This window comes from Pteropus vampyrus, unplaced genomic scaffold, assembly GCF_000151845.1.
Source record: "Pteropus vampyrus isolate Shadow unplaced genomic scaffold, Pvam_2.0 Scaffold84, whole genome shotgun sequence".
In the NCBI taxonomy this organism is placed as follows: domain Eukaryota; kingdom Metazoa; phylum Chordata; class Mammalia; order Chiroptera; family Pteropodidae; genus Pteropus; species Pteropus vampyrus.
In genome coordinates this window covers 1,815,891-1,832,212 of record NW_011888865.1, presented here as the reverse complement: position 1 = coordinate 1,832,212, position 16,322 = coordinate 1,815,891, and the positions used below count along the sequence as shown (strand labels likewise).

Sequence of the window (16,322 nt, the reverse complement as noted above, 5' to 3'; positions counted from 1 at the left end):
CTTATTTATTAGAAAATTTTACTTGGGTATTAGAATAGTTTTGATATAGCCTGGGGAGTGCCTATTTGGATGGGAACTTGAGACCTCTACATTTTTGCTAGTGGTACATGCCACTGGCTGGGTTGCCTGATTTTCTGTGGAATTAAACCCTAAGTACCCTAAGTTTCTAAGATTGGTGAACTCTGTCTGGGGAGCTCTATATAGATGGGCTTTGGGGCCGCACGAAGAGTATGGCTGTAAGATTAAGGAAATGGTCTGGTAACTGGTTACTTCTAAATTTTCTGTACTTTGCTGAACATTTTTCTCTGAATATAAAAATGCTGTTTTACATTTTGCTACTATTCATACTGTTTTTGTTTTAAGTTAGGAATTTAGGATTTCCATGAAAAGAAATTTAGAACTTGCATTACATTGGTTAGTTGGGTGTTCAGTTTATATATATGTTTCCAGTCACCCTTGTCTTTTGCAAAAATCTTATTCTATTAATCTGTCACTTAGTAGTGAGCACCTTTGACTTTATCTGTGGGGCAAGTTCCTTAACCTGTGTTAATACAGTTAACATTTACTTTATCAACCCTAAACATTGTTTGTTGGCTTGGCATATAAAAAATAAAATTGATAGCATTTTGTATAGTAGCAGTTGGTTCCTCTTACCATCTCTGGAACAATGCTCTTCATTTCCATGGTAGGCCTATTTTCTTCCTGCTCTTAAATACTGAAAATCCTCATGAATTCTCACCTATACCTAAAGCAAAGAGCCTACATGCCATGTAGTAGCTTATTTTTTTTTTTTTGAGGCATTCAGAAATTGTTAATAATGGAACTTTTAAGGAGGTTTTTTATTCTTAAGGTAAATAACTAAAAATATGTGTTTCTACCTTGGAACCCTTTTGATTGGTAAGAGAAATGTAATACCAAGTTTGTACTTTTTAAGAAATGAAGTCTCCTGGATTGTGAATGGAAAAAGCAGTAGCTATCAAGATTGACTTTTGTTTGGAACTATTCGCTTTTGGTTAGTCAAAGGTGAGGAAAACATTTCCTTCCTGTGTTGTTGGAGCTCGGACTTGGAAGCTTTTTCAAGTTACTGCTATAGAAGAAACATTGTGTGGAGAACAAATTACTGCATGGAGAAAATGACTGGTTGAGTTAAAATTCTATGGAGAAGTATGTTCTGTAGAGTTTGTGTAAGGATTCGGTATTTTTTTCTTCCAGTAATATTCATATAACTGGTTTTGTATTTGGTCTACTCTGGATTCATAATCTGAGCATGAACTCTTATTTTTCCTGTTAAGTCTGAAGTGTTATATTTTAGCTTCTGGAGTTATTCTTCAGTTTTTATGTAGTCATTTCTAAAGCATACTAGAGTTTTCATAAATATTAAAATAAAAATATTCGTTAGGTCTCCTTTAACTTGAAATTTGAAAATTTTCACATGTAATGGGCTCAGGTTTGTTTTTCAACCTTTTGGGAAGAGCAGGTTGTGCAGATAGTTTTAGATTGTTGATTTGGTCTATGTAAAAATTACTATTTTGGATGCTTTTTAAAAAAGTCATGTTAGGACTGTATGCACACTGAAATGAATGTATTCAAAAAGTAAGAGTGACCACTATATGGGAGGCACCAGTCTAGGCCTTTGGGGATACAGCAGAAAACAACAGAGACCCGCCTGCATAGAACTTATATTTTAATTGGGAGAGAAAAGACTTTAAACAAAATGCTTTAGGTGATAAGTGCTTTGGAGGGAAATAAAATAAGGCCAGTAAGAGGGTATAGTAAGGGTTTGGAGATAGAAGAGTGCCCTAAGTCATTGTTATTTTTTATAAAAATTCAGAGATGTTCATCTGATAAGATGATAGTTAAGCAAAGATTTATAGGAATAAAGCGAAGGAGCAAGAAATATAGATATCAGGGAGAAGAGTATTGTAGTCAGAAGGAACAGCAAGTGCTGCGCATTTGAGGTAAGAGTACTTGGATAATGGGAGGCATTTCAAAGGAGACATCAGTGTAACAAGCAAAGGGATGTAGGGGGAGAGCTTATCACAAAGAAAATATTGCATAGATTTTATATATTCTAATATATAAATTACTTGAAAATGAAATCTATACCTTTGTCTTCAGTTAAAATTAGACTTTATCTGACTAATCAAGCCATTTACTTAACCTCCATGATGAATAGTATGGAAAATGCTAACAAAAATGTTTGCAGGCTCCTTTTAAGGTCTCCTGATCTAGTAGAAAAGAATGATTTGGAAGTAAATAATTATAGGCTAAAATAATTCTGTAATGTAGAATTATGTGCCAGCTTAGTAACTGTGTGGAGGGTACCTTCTGTGAAGGGAAAGACTTCATTCATTGTGAAGAATGAGCAAGAATGGAAATATTCTGGTGTAAAACAACATGGTAGTGATTTTGTGTTAAAAACTAAAATTCAAGAAGGAGGACGTTGTCAAGGACAAAATATATGCCATCCTTTAAGCAGAGGGGACGTGATTGAAGTTAGGCGATGATTGTTGTGTTGCAGATCATTCTGTGGCTAGTTTAGAGAATGTTTAGGGGTATTGAGTGGTTGAGACCCCAAATCAGGTGTCCTTAAAAAACGAAGAGGTCAGTCATTCCAACATTTTTCAGTGGGGACACTTTGGGATGGGGCAGTTGTTTAATTGTGGAGTGATGACTGTGCTTTGCAGGGCAGTTACTCTCCCTCATCCTTGATATTAAATGCCGATAAAATCCCTCAGAGAGTGTCATAACCTCCCTTCCCAATTTTCGAATGTTCTCAGGCATGGAGGTACTCCTTAGTTAAGAAATAAATAGGGTCTGAACTCTGTCATTGACAGTGATAGTGGAATGGAGAGGAGAAAGTAGGATTATTGGAGGTTTGGGAGACTTGGTTACTGATTGGCTTTAGGGAGTGTATGTAAACACGCACAGAGGTAGAAGTACTTTTGGGGCAGTATTGTGACAAGAAATTTTGTGACAGGTTCAATTTTGAAAACTAAAATAAGATTCTGCGGAGTAAAATGAATATTGATGCCATTGTGAGGAAGTAACTAAGAATTAAATGGCTTATCAAGACAGTTTCTGGAAGGATACATAAATACATAAAAATAAATACAGAAAAAGCCGGGAATTTAACTTAAATTCGGAATTTGACCACTGTGCTTGAAGTTATATAGTATTCAAAATAAGCAAAAGATAGGCCTTGCCTCAGTGTATTTTTCAGAGACAGAGAAGGCTTAGCTTTGGGACAAGAAGAGTATGTTCAGTGCCATAGGACAGGTGTAAAATACCATTTAAGAAAATTCAGAGATGGCAGAGGTCAAACTCTACTTTTTACTATCAGAAGCTGACTACACACAGCAAGTTGAATGTACTATTTAATTTTTATTGCAAGTAGTCTGAATTATGAAAGCCTTGTGTCATTCTTCTGTCCATAGGCACTATTGTGCTTTGTTCTTTAAGCATTGTTGGCAAGGGTAACTACTTATCTAAAATATACGTTTGTTTATCAACTATTACTTTGTATAATAATTGGAACTATTAAACATTTTGAAAGATTATAAGCAGGTAAATGGTCATAGTTACATTAATGTTTCTTGGTAGCAATCAAGGCCAAATTAGGTCACTTGAATTCATATTTAATCATTATGAACTAAAGATTAAAACTGGACAAACTGCTAATGAGTCATGAATAACTTTAATATTTTTCCTTTTATGGTAGTTACAACTAAGATATTTGTACTTGTTTTATACGTATTTTGAAAATAAAACAACTCATTTCTTGATTTTCTTCTCTGTTCTCTAATTGGACTATATTTTGTATTTTCTTTGAATTTGCCAATAATAATCTCTTAAGCAGATTGGAGGTGAAACTTTGTGGTCTATTTAAGAGCTTTTTTTTTTAGTTTTGGTGCTAAAACAATTGTATATTAGACTATTTTATTGTAATTCTTTCCAGATTGAAATATAAAATCGGAACTTATATTCTTTTAACTTTTTCAAGGTGATATTGAATAGTTTCTGCATCATTTCTTATTTGGAAATTTATTACAGTAAGAAACCTGAAATTTATTGCAGTAAGAAACCTGTCCATTTTCAGTTTTGTTTTTCAATGTCAGCTAGTCGCTATCAACTGATATTCAAGATAACTCAGTAAGACTAAAGGGAGGAAAGAATGAGAATTATTTTAAATAAACAAACTGAGATCCCACTCTCTCAGATATCACATATCTATTATCTTCCTATTAGTGCAAACACAGCATTCCAGGAGAGATGTTAATAAAGGTAGTTTGACCTTCAGCTTGTTCATGCTTCCATAGGTATGATTTTTTTAAAAGTTTTTTAAAAGGTAGGGGTGGATAGTACGAGTTGTAATTCTGAAGGCTTAGAGTAAAAAAAATACTTGAGGATCAGTTACTCCTTGAGGGAGTTCGATTTACTTTCTGTTGTTATTGATCATTTATGTGATCCTAATCAACACCCTGTTTACTTCTCAGGTAGGTCATAGTAGTCTCAGGGGTTGTTATGAGAGATTTTAAACAACTTCTTCATACTACCTGTTGTTCCACTCTGTTAGATCTTTCATCTATTAGTATACAAATCTGGGATTAAGAATGAATTAAAGCCAGAGAGTAATTTAATCTTTTTCTTTATTGCAGACTTAATTCAGTGCACAAATGAGATGAACGTGAACATCCCACAGTTGGCAGACAGTTTATTTGAAAGAACTACTAACAGTAGTTGGGTGGTGGTATTCAAATCTCTCATTACAACTCATCATTTGATGGTGTATGGAAATGAGGTAAGCAGAAATTTTGGTTAACAAGTGTATGTTTGACTGGTGTGTTAACTGATTATCCCAGCTTCTGCCCCTGAGACTTCAGGAATGGCATCAACAGTTGAGTCATATAGTTAAAAAGGACAAGGTGCCTTGGGAGAAATATAATTGTAGACTGTAGAATTTGAGTAAAGATAGCCTGTAAACCAGAAAACAGAAAGCGGGGTAGAGCACAGAAGGCTTCAATAATGGGATCGAGAAGCAAAGATTAATGCCTAGAGGTGGGTTCTGTAAGCAGCCCTGGGTTTTGCAGGTTTTGAATATGGACTGTATGTTTGTCTATATCCAGTTTTTACTATAGACCAACCAGAGTTCTTTCTGATCTCATATAGTTGTCTGTGGAAGCACTTTGCCTTATTCAAGGGTATAATGGCTACAGGGACTGACTAAAGAATGCCTTTCTTCAGTAGAGAGATGTATCTGAAGTCTTCTTTGCCCAAAAGGGGAACAAATAAGGTGCATAAGCTTTTGCAGTTTAATGTTTGGAGAGAAGCATCTTGTTTTCCATGATAGCCTAGCACCTCATTTCTGAATTTTTACCTTAAACGATTTTCTCTGTCCAGTATACTTGTAAATGATATTAAAAGGAACTTTTAAAATTATATTAAAAGAACATTGAAAGGAATTTGATAATTCTACACTGGTATGTGCCTTAGAAAAATGTAACCCACTGGTTGCTGGGAGATAGCTCCCATAGAGATTAGGAAGGACTTTAGTCACTGGCATTAGTCTTTTGGGCATAATGACTTTCTGACATTCGTCTTTTACTTTACTCATTATTTTGGGCTTTTCAGTCATGAAACTCTTCTGTTACCTTTGACACATACCAACAGAGCATCATTAAAGTTCAGAATTAAAACAGGAATTTACTCACAACTTTATCATTGCATGCAACAAGATCTGTTTGCACATTTTGGTGTTCCCTTTTGGTCCTTGTCCATAAGTATTTTTTATAGCTATTATCGTAATTTCAGTAAAATATTTAGCTTCTTAATGAATCACACCATAAGCATCTCCATGCTTTATATTCTTTTTATTTATCATCTTTAGTTATTATATAACTGTTCATATATTCCATGACTTTTTAAACCATTCTCCATACTGAAAATTTAGTTTTCTAATTATTGTGTCACAGCACCACATCGAATGATTTTATTTGTAGTTTTCAAGTTTTAAAAATTATTCCTAGAAGCGTTACCTGAAATATAATTACTTAAGCAAAAAGCATGACCATATTTAGGACATATTTTATACACTTGGTTGCTAATTCATTATAATCAGTATACAGAGCCAACAGAAATGTTTGGATATACTAGTTTCAATATAACTTGAAATATTTTGATCTTAATTAGGATAAGTATTTCTACTTTTATCAAAAATGTGTTTATTTCAGATCATGATCATTTATTCCAAAAAATATCAGGCTTATATGTATTTTTCACTTTTTTAAAAAAATGTATAGTTGACCCTTGAACAAAATGGGCTTGTACTTCGTGAGTCTGCTCATCCGTGAATTTTTTTTCAATAAATACTGTAAACATTTTCCTTATGATTTTTTTAAATAACATTGAGTTTTCTCTGTTTTACTTTAAGAATCAGTGTATGATACATATAACATACAAAATAGTGTTATGTGATTGTTTATGTTATTGGTAAGGCTTCCAGTCAACAGTAGGCTATTAGTATTTAAGTTTTGAGGTAGCCAAAAGTTATATGTGGACTTTTTACTGTGTGTGGGGCTGGCACCCCTAATCCCCATGTTGTTCACCTGTAGTTTATTTAAAAAGAAAAAGCCACAAATATAACTAACTACAGTGCCAGATGAAGAGGCAAAAATGGTGGCTTTCAGAGGCTGTAAATATGGTAATAATAATAGAAACAAAACCTGGATAAAGGCAAGGAAACAGGAAGTTTACTGCCATTCCTTGACAGGAGAAGAAAAATAGAATTTCGTTGTAATTTTTAGATAAATTCGTGTTTGGTTTCCCTTAAGCAGCTTAAAACAAATCCAGTGCTCTGCTCATTCTGTTAGTTTATGTAACTCTCAGGTTTTTGCATTGACAGTTGTTACTAGTCTCTGAGAAAGTATGCATAGGATTTCACTGTGTTGTGGTGATGGCAATACCATGGAATAGTGGTTCTCAAATGGAGCAGGGGAGGAAAGTGATCCCTCCATACACACTACACATACACACTCCAGGGGACATTTGTCACAACTTGAGAGAATGCTACTGGCACCTAGTAGGTAGAGGCCAGGGATGCTTCTAAACATGTTACAATGTACAGGACAGGCCCCCACACCAAAGAATTATCAAAACTAAGAAAATCAAGGTCTAATATTGTCTTTTTGAACAGATTGTTTTAGGATAAATAATGAAAGGTGAGTCTTTGATTTACAAATAGTTTTTAAAAATCCTGGTTTGTTAGTTTAGGGTGATTTCAGATCAACAAGATTTGGTCAGGGGAATGGTAGTGTACATCCTAATTGGTAGTAACCTTATGCATACTTGAAAAAAAAGTGCAATTGAAATAGCTCTCTGTTTTAGAGGTTGTATGTAAAGGGAAGTAAAGATAGTGTTCTAAGGCAAGCACTTTGGAGAGTGTTTTGACAGTATTTTGAAAAGATAAACTTCTATATACATTTGACCCGACAATTCAATCTTAAATGTAGAGTATGAGAAACTCTTGTGTGTTTGCATATGGAGACAGAGTACAGATGTCAATTAAACATTGTTAATAATAGTGAAATTGGAAAGAACTTAAATATCCATAAAGAAGTTGATACACTATATTATAGTTCATTGAAATGCTAGAACACCATTTTAATTGAATGAACTAGATCTATATATATTAAATAATTCTTAGGAAAAAGTTGTTTAAAAGCACATTGGAAAAGAATAAGTACAGCATGACATTTCTGTAAATTTAAAATAGAAAAATTATATACCGTTTATAAATACTTAAATTAGTAGTAAAATTATAAAAACGTGGGAGCGATATAGACCTACTTCAGAAAGTGATTGCCTCTGAAGAGGGAGGGAGAGAGAGAGATTGAAGGTGTTGTGTCTTCAGTAAAGTGTATAATGTTTTGATTCTGTAAGATCTAAAGTAAACATGGTAATGTGTTTAATCTGGGCTGTGGGTAAGAAGATGTCTGTAATGTTCTTGTGTATGATTATAAGTATTTTTTTTAAAGTCAGATGCCACCCGAGTATGACTAGTATGACTAGCATGTCCTAATATGCTGCAGTAAAGGCAGAATTACTGTGTTCAGTTTAAAAGTGCGTATTTCTTTTTATTTTGACTTTAATACTATAGCTGTGGGCATTAGGTTTTAGTAAATTCTCATAAACTAGTGAAAAATACATTTTTAGGTTTGGTAACTAGTAAAGCGGACCGAGGATGAGAAATTTAAACTAGATAAGCTTAATGGAATGTGTTAACCACAACATTTCCCACTAATTCTGAAATTAGTTTGTTAGATGATGGTACCTTAATTTGACATAATTATTTTTTTTTCCAGCGTTTTATTCAGTATTTGGCTTCAAGAAACACGTTGTTTAACTTGAGCAATTTTTTGGATAAAAGTGGATTACAAGGTAAAGACAATTTATTCATTATAGAAAATCAAGAGTGACCCCATATGATGATTATAGCAGAATTGAACCGTGTCTTTTAGAACATATGCTGTGGAAAGGAATCTCATATTTTTGTGACAGTTGTAGGGAAGAAAAAACTCTTCTAACGTGATGATTGGGATCCACTTTCTAGTTGACACCCAAAGCTCTTTGAAAAACAGTGTAAGGGTAGTAGTAGTTTGAGGGCCTGGATTCTGGAACTGGACTGCCTGAGTTTGAATCCCATCTCTGCCACTAACCAGCTGCATGAAGTTGAGCAAGTTACTTCATCTCTGCATCTGTAAAATCAGGAATAACGATAGCATCTACTCTACAGGGTTGTCATGAGGCTTAATCTAGTTAATAAATGTAAAGTGCTTAAAACAATGCCTGGCATACAGGAAACTCTATGTAAGTATCTGCTTTCATTGTTGTTGTTGTTATTATTTTATGCTTTGTTCCAAGAAGTGTAGTTGGGAATATTATACATTTTAGTAGCAAAGGTAAGTAGTTTTTTATTTTAGATGAATTGCTTATTGATACACTTGCTTTTTTTGTCTTATTTTACTTTCAGTTTAGTAACTTGAAATTACTGTAATCTGGCATTGTAGCCCTCCATGCACATTCTGTCTTAATGAGAACTGTTGTACTTAGTTCCAGAACTAGGTTGTTAGCATTATAAAATGTCATCTCTAGGAAGAGCCTCATAAAGGACATACCAGATGACTTGGGAATATTCAACAGTAAGGCTCCATTTGGGAAATGTCTTTAGAGAAGGTAAGATTGGTGCTGAGCTTTGAAAGATGGACGAGGATGTAAGTTGACTTAAACAGAGGTATACAGATATACACAGATATGAAGGAATATGGGGTATTTAGGATTTATAGAGCAAATGAGTGTGAATAGAATGTATGGATGATGTGCTGGAGAACATATAATGACAGATAGCCCCCAAGAAGCTGCTTGGGGCCAAAATCAGGCACAGATGAATTTGATAGAGTTGGGATTTTATAATGCAATGAGAAACCATCAAAGTTTTTTGACTTGAGACATGAGGGGAGAGAAAATGTGTGTTAAAAAGAAAGCATCATAGCTTAGTGCAGGTTGAATTAGAGTGGATAAAGTCTTGAAGACATTGAGACTGTTCTGGTCATCATTCTGTCATCTAGTGGAGAGTTAATGAGAGCCTGAATTGTGGTTCTTATGGAGATAAAATCAGTGGAATTTAGTGAACAGCTATGTTTGGGGTAAGGACTGTCCAGTTCAATATTTGTTTACTTTTGGCGGATAAAAGTATTAATTAGGGTGAATCAAATACCCTATTTTCCAGAGATTTTGGAAGAATAGTAATCTATACATAGGATCAGTTGTTTTAAGATTGTTTTTACTTTAATGGGATATAAAGCGTTCTAAGTAGGTAAGGAAAAAAAAACTAAGCAGTGAAATCCTTTTTCAAATTGTGGTTCTAGATATATGACAGATGAAACTGGAACTGCTCTGTTTTCAGGGACTTGGGAGAAACTGCCTGCTCATCTGTTTATTTCTGCTTCTCTTCTTATTCAGTTCATTTTAGCTAAGGGTCTGTGGAAAACAATATGCAAACCACTGTTCTCTATAGTAGAGTATATACATATGTCCAAGTGAGTTTTTGGTTCTTTATTAGCTACTCATTTTCCACTTTCTTAAGATAGAAGTTCAGCACATTTAGTGGTAAGGTTTTAAGATTTTCATTTCTTTTATGTAGAGAACAGTTTTTAGGTCTTTTATTTAAAGTTCACATTCTAAAGTGATAAAGATAGGACTGAAACAATAATTAAAAGCTTATAATTCAATGATATTTTTGAAAAGTAATTTTGTTTGCTTATGTCTTGTTCGGTGGAGTCTGCTGTATTTTATTAAATATGTACTGGGTGTATATAAATATAAATAAGCTGCTGGTCTAGATACTGTGCACACTGAATAGCTATGAGTTGTAGTAAAGTAAGAATAATGTGGGAGCATAAAGAGTTCAGGGAAAATTTCAGAGATTGAGCCTTGAAGGATGAGGTATTTCTCTCATCAGAGAAGATGGACTAGAGTCAATTAGAGGGAGCAGTGTGAACTAAAGAGCTGAGGAATGTGAATCTGTACCACCTTATTGAATATATCAGTAGCTATGAGAATATATGGGGGCAATGATTTTTTTTTTCTGTTTTGTTCATTGATTTTTCTCTAGTGGCACTTAGTAGGCCCTGACGAAATATATGCTGAATAAATGAATTGGTGATTATGTTAAATCCAGTCACTTTACATTTTCTTTTTAGATCGTTGTGGTGTTCTCTTTTTGAAGTAACAAATCATTAAGTAAAGTTAAATTTGTTAGATGAAGATAAGCCAGAATAAAATTGACCTGGCTTTTCAATGAGGAGCAAAACCTTATAGACTTCCTTGAGCCAGGCAGTAACTAAAATAAAAGTTTTTTTCCTTTTATAATGTTGATTAGATTTTATGTTACTAACATTTACAGATCTCATGACTTTTTTTTTATGGTGACATTGGTTAACAAAATCCAGTAAGTTTCACATGTTCAATTTAACAATGAGGCAGCATATATATTGCATTGTGTGTTCAACTCCCACAGTTAGATTTCTTTCTGTCACCACCAATTTGACCCATTTTACCCTGTTTCCTCGTCAGATATTATGATGAAACAAAATCGTAGAATTATTTAGATATTTACTTAGAAAGTTTTATTGAAAACATATTGTTTTATTGTTATGCCTTAAACTTGTATATTGCCATTTCATTGTACTATGCAGTAATTTTCTGTACTTTTTATAAGGTTGATACACATAATTGCAGTTGTTCTAAATAATATACAACTAAAAATTTCTTAAGTGTGAAAATTATAAAATTGCTTAATGATTTTTGGAGTTGGGGTTGTTCCATGGGATGTTAAATTTGAGTTATCATCAAGTAGTGTAAGAGAACATGTTTTTTTAATTCCTGGTGAACAGAAGACAAATGTTGATCAGAAGTCAAAAAAAAAAAAATATATATATATTATTGTCATGAAATTCTCAGAAAGGTTTTTCTTTTTTGTTGTTGTCGTTGTTGTTTTTTTTAATAGGCGAGGCAACCCTTGGTTGACCTCACAGATTGCAAGGACCTTATTTTTTTATTTTTTACACCTACAGCACCTGTTCTTCCTAAGTGGTCTCCCATCCAAGTACTAACCAGACCCAACCCTGCTTAGCTTCCGAGATCAGACGGGATCAGGCTTTTTCAGGGTGGCGTGGCTGTAGACTCAGAAAGATTTTTCAAAGCCACATATGACATACCCGACTTAAAAAATGTGAAGTCTTATAGATATTAGAATATATTATTCATTAGTCACTTAATTTACATCACTAAATTGAATTGGTATATCAAGACATTATGGCCATTGGATGAAATGAGTTGGTTTTCTAAGCAAATTGGGATTTTAATAATTTATGAAAACTTTTAATATTTTTTTCTTACAGGATATGATATGTCTACATTTATTAGGCGGTATAGTAGATATCTAAATGAAAAAGCAGTTTCATACAGACAAGTTGCATTTGATTTCACAAAAGTGAAAAGAGGGTGAGTTAAACTTTTTTTTTCTTGCTATATAGTGGATTTGAATATTTTAAAATATAAACCATATAAATTATTAGATTATGAATTATCTGGAATTTCAGGCCAGTTTTAAAAGACTGAACTTCAATTTTCTTTGAAGAAGTACATCAGATACTTTTTGCACTAGGTTTTTTAAAGCTCTTTTTAATTTTATTACAGCTTTATTAAGATAGCGTTCACACAACATAAAATTCACCCTTTTAACGTATAAAATGGTTTTTAGGACATTTACAGAGTTATGTAACATCACTACTATCAAATCTTACAACTTTTCATCACTCCAGAAAGAATCCCCAAACTCGTTAACAGTTACTTTCCATTTTCCTCATCTTCTAAACCCTGGCAACCGCAAATCTATTTTCTGTCTCTATGGGTATACCTATTCTGGATATTTCATATAAATGGAATCAAATAATATGTAGCCTATTGTGTCTTGCTTTTTTCGCTTAGCATAATGTATTCAAGTTGTAATATCCTTATTGTAGCATGTATTAATATTTTATTTATTTTTATGGCTGAATAATATTCTCTTGTGTGGATTATACTATATTTTGTTTATCAGCTGATGGACATTTGAGTGATTTCTGCTGTTCGGCTCTTAGGAGTAGTGCTGCTTTGAGCATTAGTGTACACGTTTTGTGTGGATTCTTTTCAGTTCTCAGGGGTGGGTACCTAGGAGTGGAATTGCTGGGTCATATGGTAACTCTCTTGTTTAGCTTCTTAAGGAACTACCAAACCATTTTTGGCATCATGTCTAAGGAAACGTTGCTTAATCTAAGGTCATAAAAATTTACTCCTAAATTTTTTCTAAGAGTTTTGTAGTTTTAGCTCTTAACATTTAGGTTTTGAATTAATTTTTGTATATGGTGTGGGGTCTCGGTCCAGATTCATTCTTTTGTATGTGGATATCCGGTTATCCCAGCACCATTTGTTTCAAAGTCTTATTTCCTGATTGAATGGTCTTGGCATCCTTGTTGAAAATTAATTGATCATAAATGTAAAGATTTATTTCTATTCTCAATTCTGTTCTGTTGGTATTGATTACTGTTGCTTTGTAGTAAGTTTTGAAATTTAGAATGTGAGTTTTCCAGCTCTATTATTTTTTTAAGACTGTTTTGGCTATTTTGGGTCCCTTGCATGTATTTCCATATGAATTTTAGGATCATCTTATCAATTTCTTCAGAAAAGGCATCTAAGATTTTGAGGGATTGCATTAAATCTGTAGATCATTTTGGGAGAGTATTGCAATCTTAACATATTATTTCTAGTCCTTATACATGGGATGTCTTTCTGTTTTTCATTTTTACTTTCAGTGCTGTTTTGTATTTAAAGTTCTTTTTAACAATGGCTTCAGAAGATGAATTTGTTTTTTGCTGTGCCCGAAATAATAGTCTCCTTGGCACATGAACTAATCACACAAAAATGATGTAATCAGTGCTTTTATACCTGATAGCACCTGGTATATGGATTTTTCTTAGGATATATGATGAGACTTCAGGAAAAAGTCACTAAAGACATTCTAAAGGGGCACTGATGACCCTTGTGGCTGTGAAATCCTGCCCTGAGGGAAATCTGGCTTCTGCAGAAATATTCTGGTGAATGCCTTTCTAAGTTTCCCTGCTGCTCAAAGATCCCAAAGATGTAAGCAATTAATATTTCTTTAAATTGTTCTCTTTAAATGTTAAATCTCTAAAATGAAATGGACAATATAATATAAATGTAGACATAGCCTCTTAGTTATTCAAGAAATTTTAAAGATGAACTTAAATGTTCCATGTACACTCTTCCAAATTAATCAGGAGGTGATTAGCTTGGAATTTACCAAAATTAAATTTCACAGATTTTGTTACATATATTTAGGTACTTTAGAAGATTATAGTTGAGGAGTTCATATTTAGAAGTCTGATTCTTAACCCCAATATCCTGTCAAATAAACCGTTTTCCAGTTGAGCTTATATTATACTTCACTGTCGAATATATTCAGTAAAACTGACCTTCAGGATATTTTTAGATTTCAGATTAATAGAATTCAAAAATGGAAACCTTTTTATTTACTTTTTATTTATTTTATAATAGTTTAAGGTATACAATACAGAGGTTAGCCATTAATTTATGAAATAATCCCCCAGATTACTGTAGTACTTATCTGGCACTATACATGGCCATTACAGTAATATTGACTATATTTCTATTTTTTCTAATCTGAAGGGTTAGTTTTGAGGTTGAGGAGAGTTGCTGCATTTCTGTATTTAATAGAGCAAATTTTCATTATTTGGATGAGAACAGCCTTTGATTATGCACAATATAATTAGTATTGATTTAAAAGAAATTACTCTCATTTAATGCTAAGGAAAAAGAAAGTAAATCAAAGCTTTGAGGAGCCATAATTGAGTGGAACCAAGAAAAAGCACAAAATTGACATTATAGAAACACAGATATATATATCTATGTGTATGTGTATCAAATTGTATAAATAAAAAATATATAGGATGTAAGGTTTAAGTTGAAGGCATGACAGCAATTAAAATTTATTATATCATGGCAAAAATCTCAGTTGACGATTCAGTTTTAGAGAGAACTTGCGTAGCAAATAGTAAAATATTATTTATTAGGGTAATTTTTTATGCTTACAAAAGTAATAAACTTTTTAAAAGTTCAGGCAGCTTGTAGGAAATGTTAACATTTTAGTGTATCTAATCTTTTTTCTATGTGTAAATAGAAATGAATGTATGGAGGTACATAGAAAATTACATAAATTTTTATTTAATACTATATTACATTAATATGGTACAATATTTAATAGTATATAGTTATTCACAAATACAGTGGACAGTTTGGTGATAGGCAGAGGGGAAGGGGATTTGGAGGGCTGGGAGAATGGGGCGAAAGGTTAAAGAAGTACAAATTAGTAGTTGATGGATGGTCGTGGGGAGCATGGCATAGGGAATGTAGTTAACATTAATACGTTGGCTAAGTGGAGGGTCAGGGGAGGGAGGGAGCAATAGGGATTGTTTTATGAACTATGTAGATGTCTAACCAATGTACTGTATACTTGAAACTAATTAAAATAAATAATTTTTAAAAAGATAAATAATATATAATTATCTAATATAGTCAAATTAATATTATATAATATTTAATATTTAGACATTATTTTAAGACTGCTTTCCTCCCCTACTATATATTTTAGACATTTTCAATGTCTGTACACATAGATCTATCTACTTTTGAATGGCTATAGAATTATGTTCTAGATGTATATTTAACTTATTTTTTATCTTATAAAGGAATGCATTGACTATCCTTTTGCGTATGATTGCATTCTTAAGTGAAGTTTCTTGTAGAATAAATTCTTAGAATTGATAAGTCAAGGATATACATACACATTTAACATTTTAATGGAAAACACCAAATTGTTCTTTATAAAGGTTGTACCACATTATTGACTTAAATACAGTAATAAATACCTCTTTTACTGTATTCTTCCATTCTCATGAAATTGTATCTTATTAGGTGTTCATTTCATACTGGTTGTTTGAATAATGCAATAAATGGTGATGTTGAGCCTCTTTCAATGTCCTTTGCCCACTTCTTTGTTGGGTTTTTAAATTCTTTTCTGATGTGTTGAATAGTGTTAAGAGCTCACAGGCTGTTTAGTCAGGTCAATCTGGATTTGAATTCTAGCTTCACTCCAGTTAGATGAGGGACTTTAATAAAGATATTTCAGTCAGCTTTCTGGCTTTTTAAAAATAACTTTGTTTTGAAGTAATTTCACTTCCAGAAATACTGTAAGAATAATATAGATAACTCCTTTAGAATTTACTCAGATTTACCAGTTTTTAACATTTTGTCACATTTGCCTAATTATTCTTTGTATATGTGTGTGTGTACTTTTTTCCTGAACCATTTGAGAGGGGATTACATAACTAATGCTTTCTTATAGTTTATACCCTTAACACTTCTGTGCATATTTCTTAAAACTAGGATCTTTTATTACATGTCCATCAGCTTACTAACTTTTTTTACATTTGTTGCACACAAACTGATACTGTTTGTACAGGACAGTGGGTTAAATGGAAGACTACTTGAGGCCGGAGGATTAGGGAAGAATGCGTTGGCACATATACAGCCCATTTGTACCATAGTAGTATGCTGTGGCACAGTTAGGAAGCCATGAATAGCACTTATCTATTAAGATTGTTGTGAAAATTAAATGAAATGTATGT

General features: G+C 32.9%; 1 protein-coding gene and 1 pseudogene across 29 annotated transcripts in view; one reads left to right on the top strand and one right to left on the bottom strand.

Annotated features, from left to right (window-relative positions):
• PICALM (phosphatidylinositol binding clathrin assembly protein) overlaps positions 1-16,322 on the top strand; it is a 90,733-nt gene that overhangs the window by 23,431 nt on the left and 50,980 nt on the right. For all 29 annotated transcript variants that reach the window (XM_011363251.2, XM_011363260.2, XM_011363258.2 and 26 more), the window contains exons 2-4: positions 4,659-4,801; positions 8,361-8,436; positions 11,958-12,060. In XM_011363251.2, coding sequence (XP_011361553.1) covers positions 4,659-4,801; positions 8,361-8,436; positions 11,958-12,060 — 322 coding nt within the window. The remainder of the gene's footprint in view (positions 1-4,658; positions 4,802-8,360; positions 8,437-11,957; positions 12,061-16,322) is intronic.
• Positions 11,622-11,740, bottom strand: LOC111742011 (annotated as a pseudogene).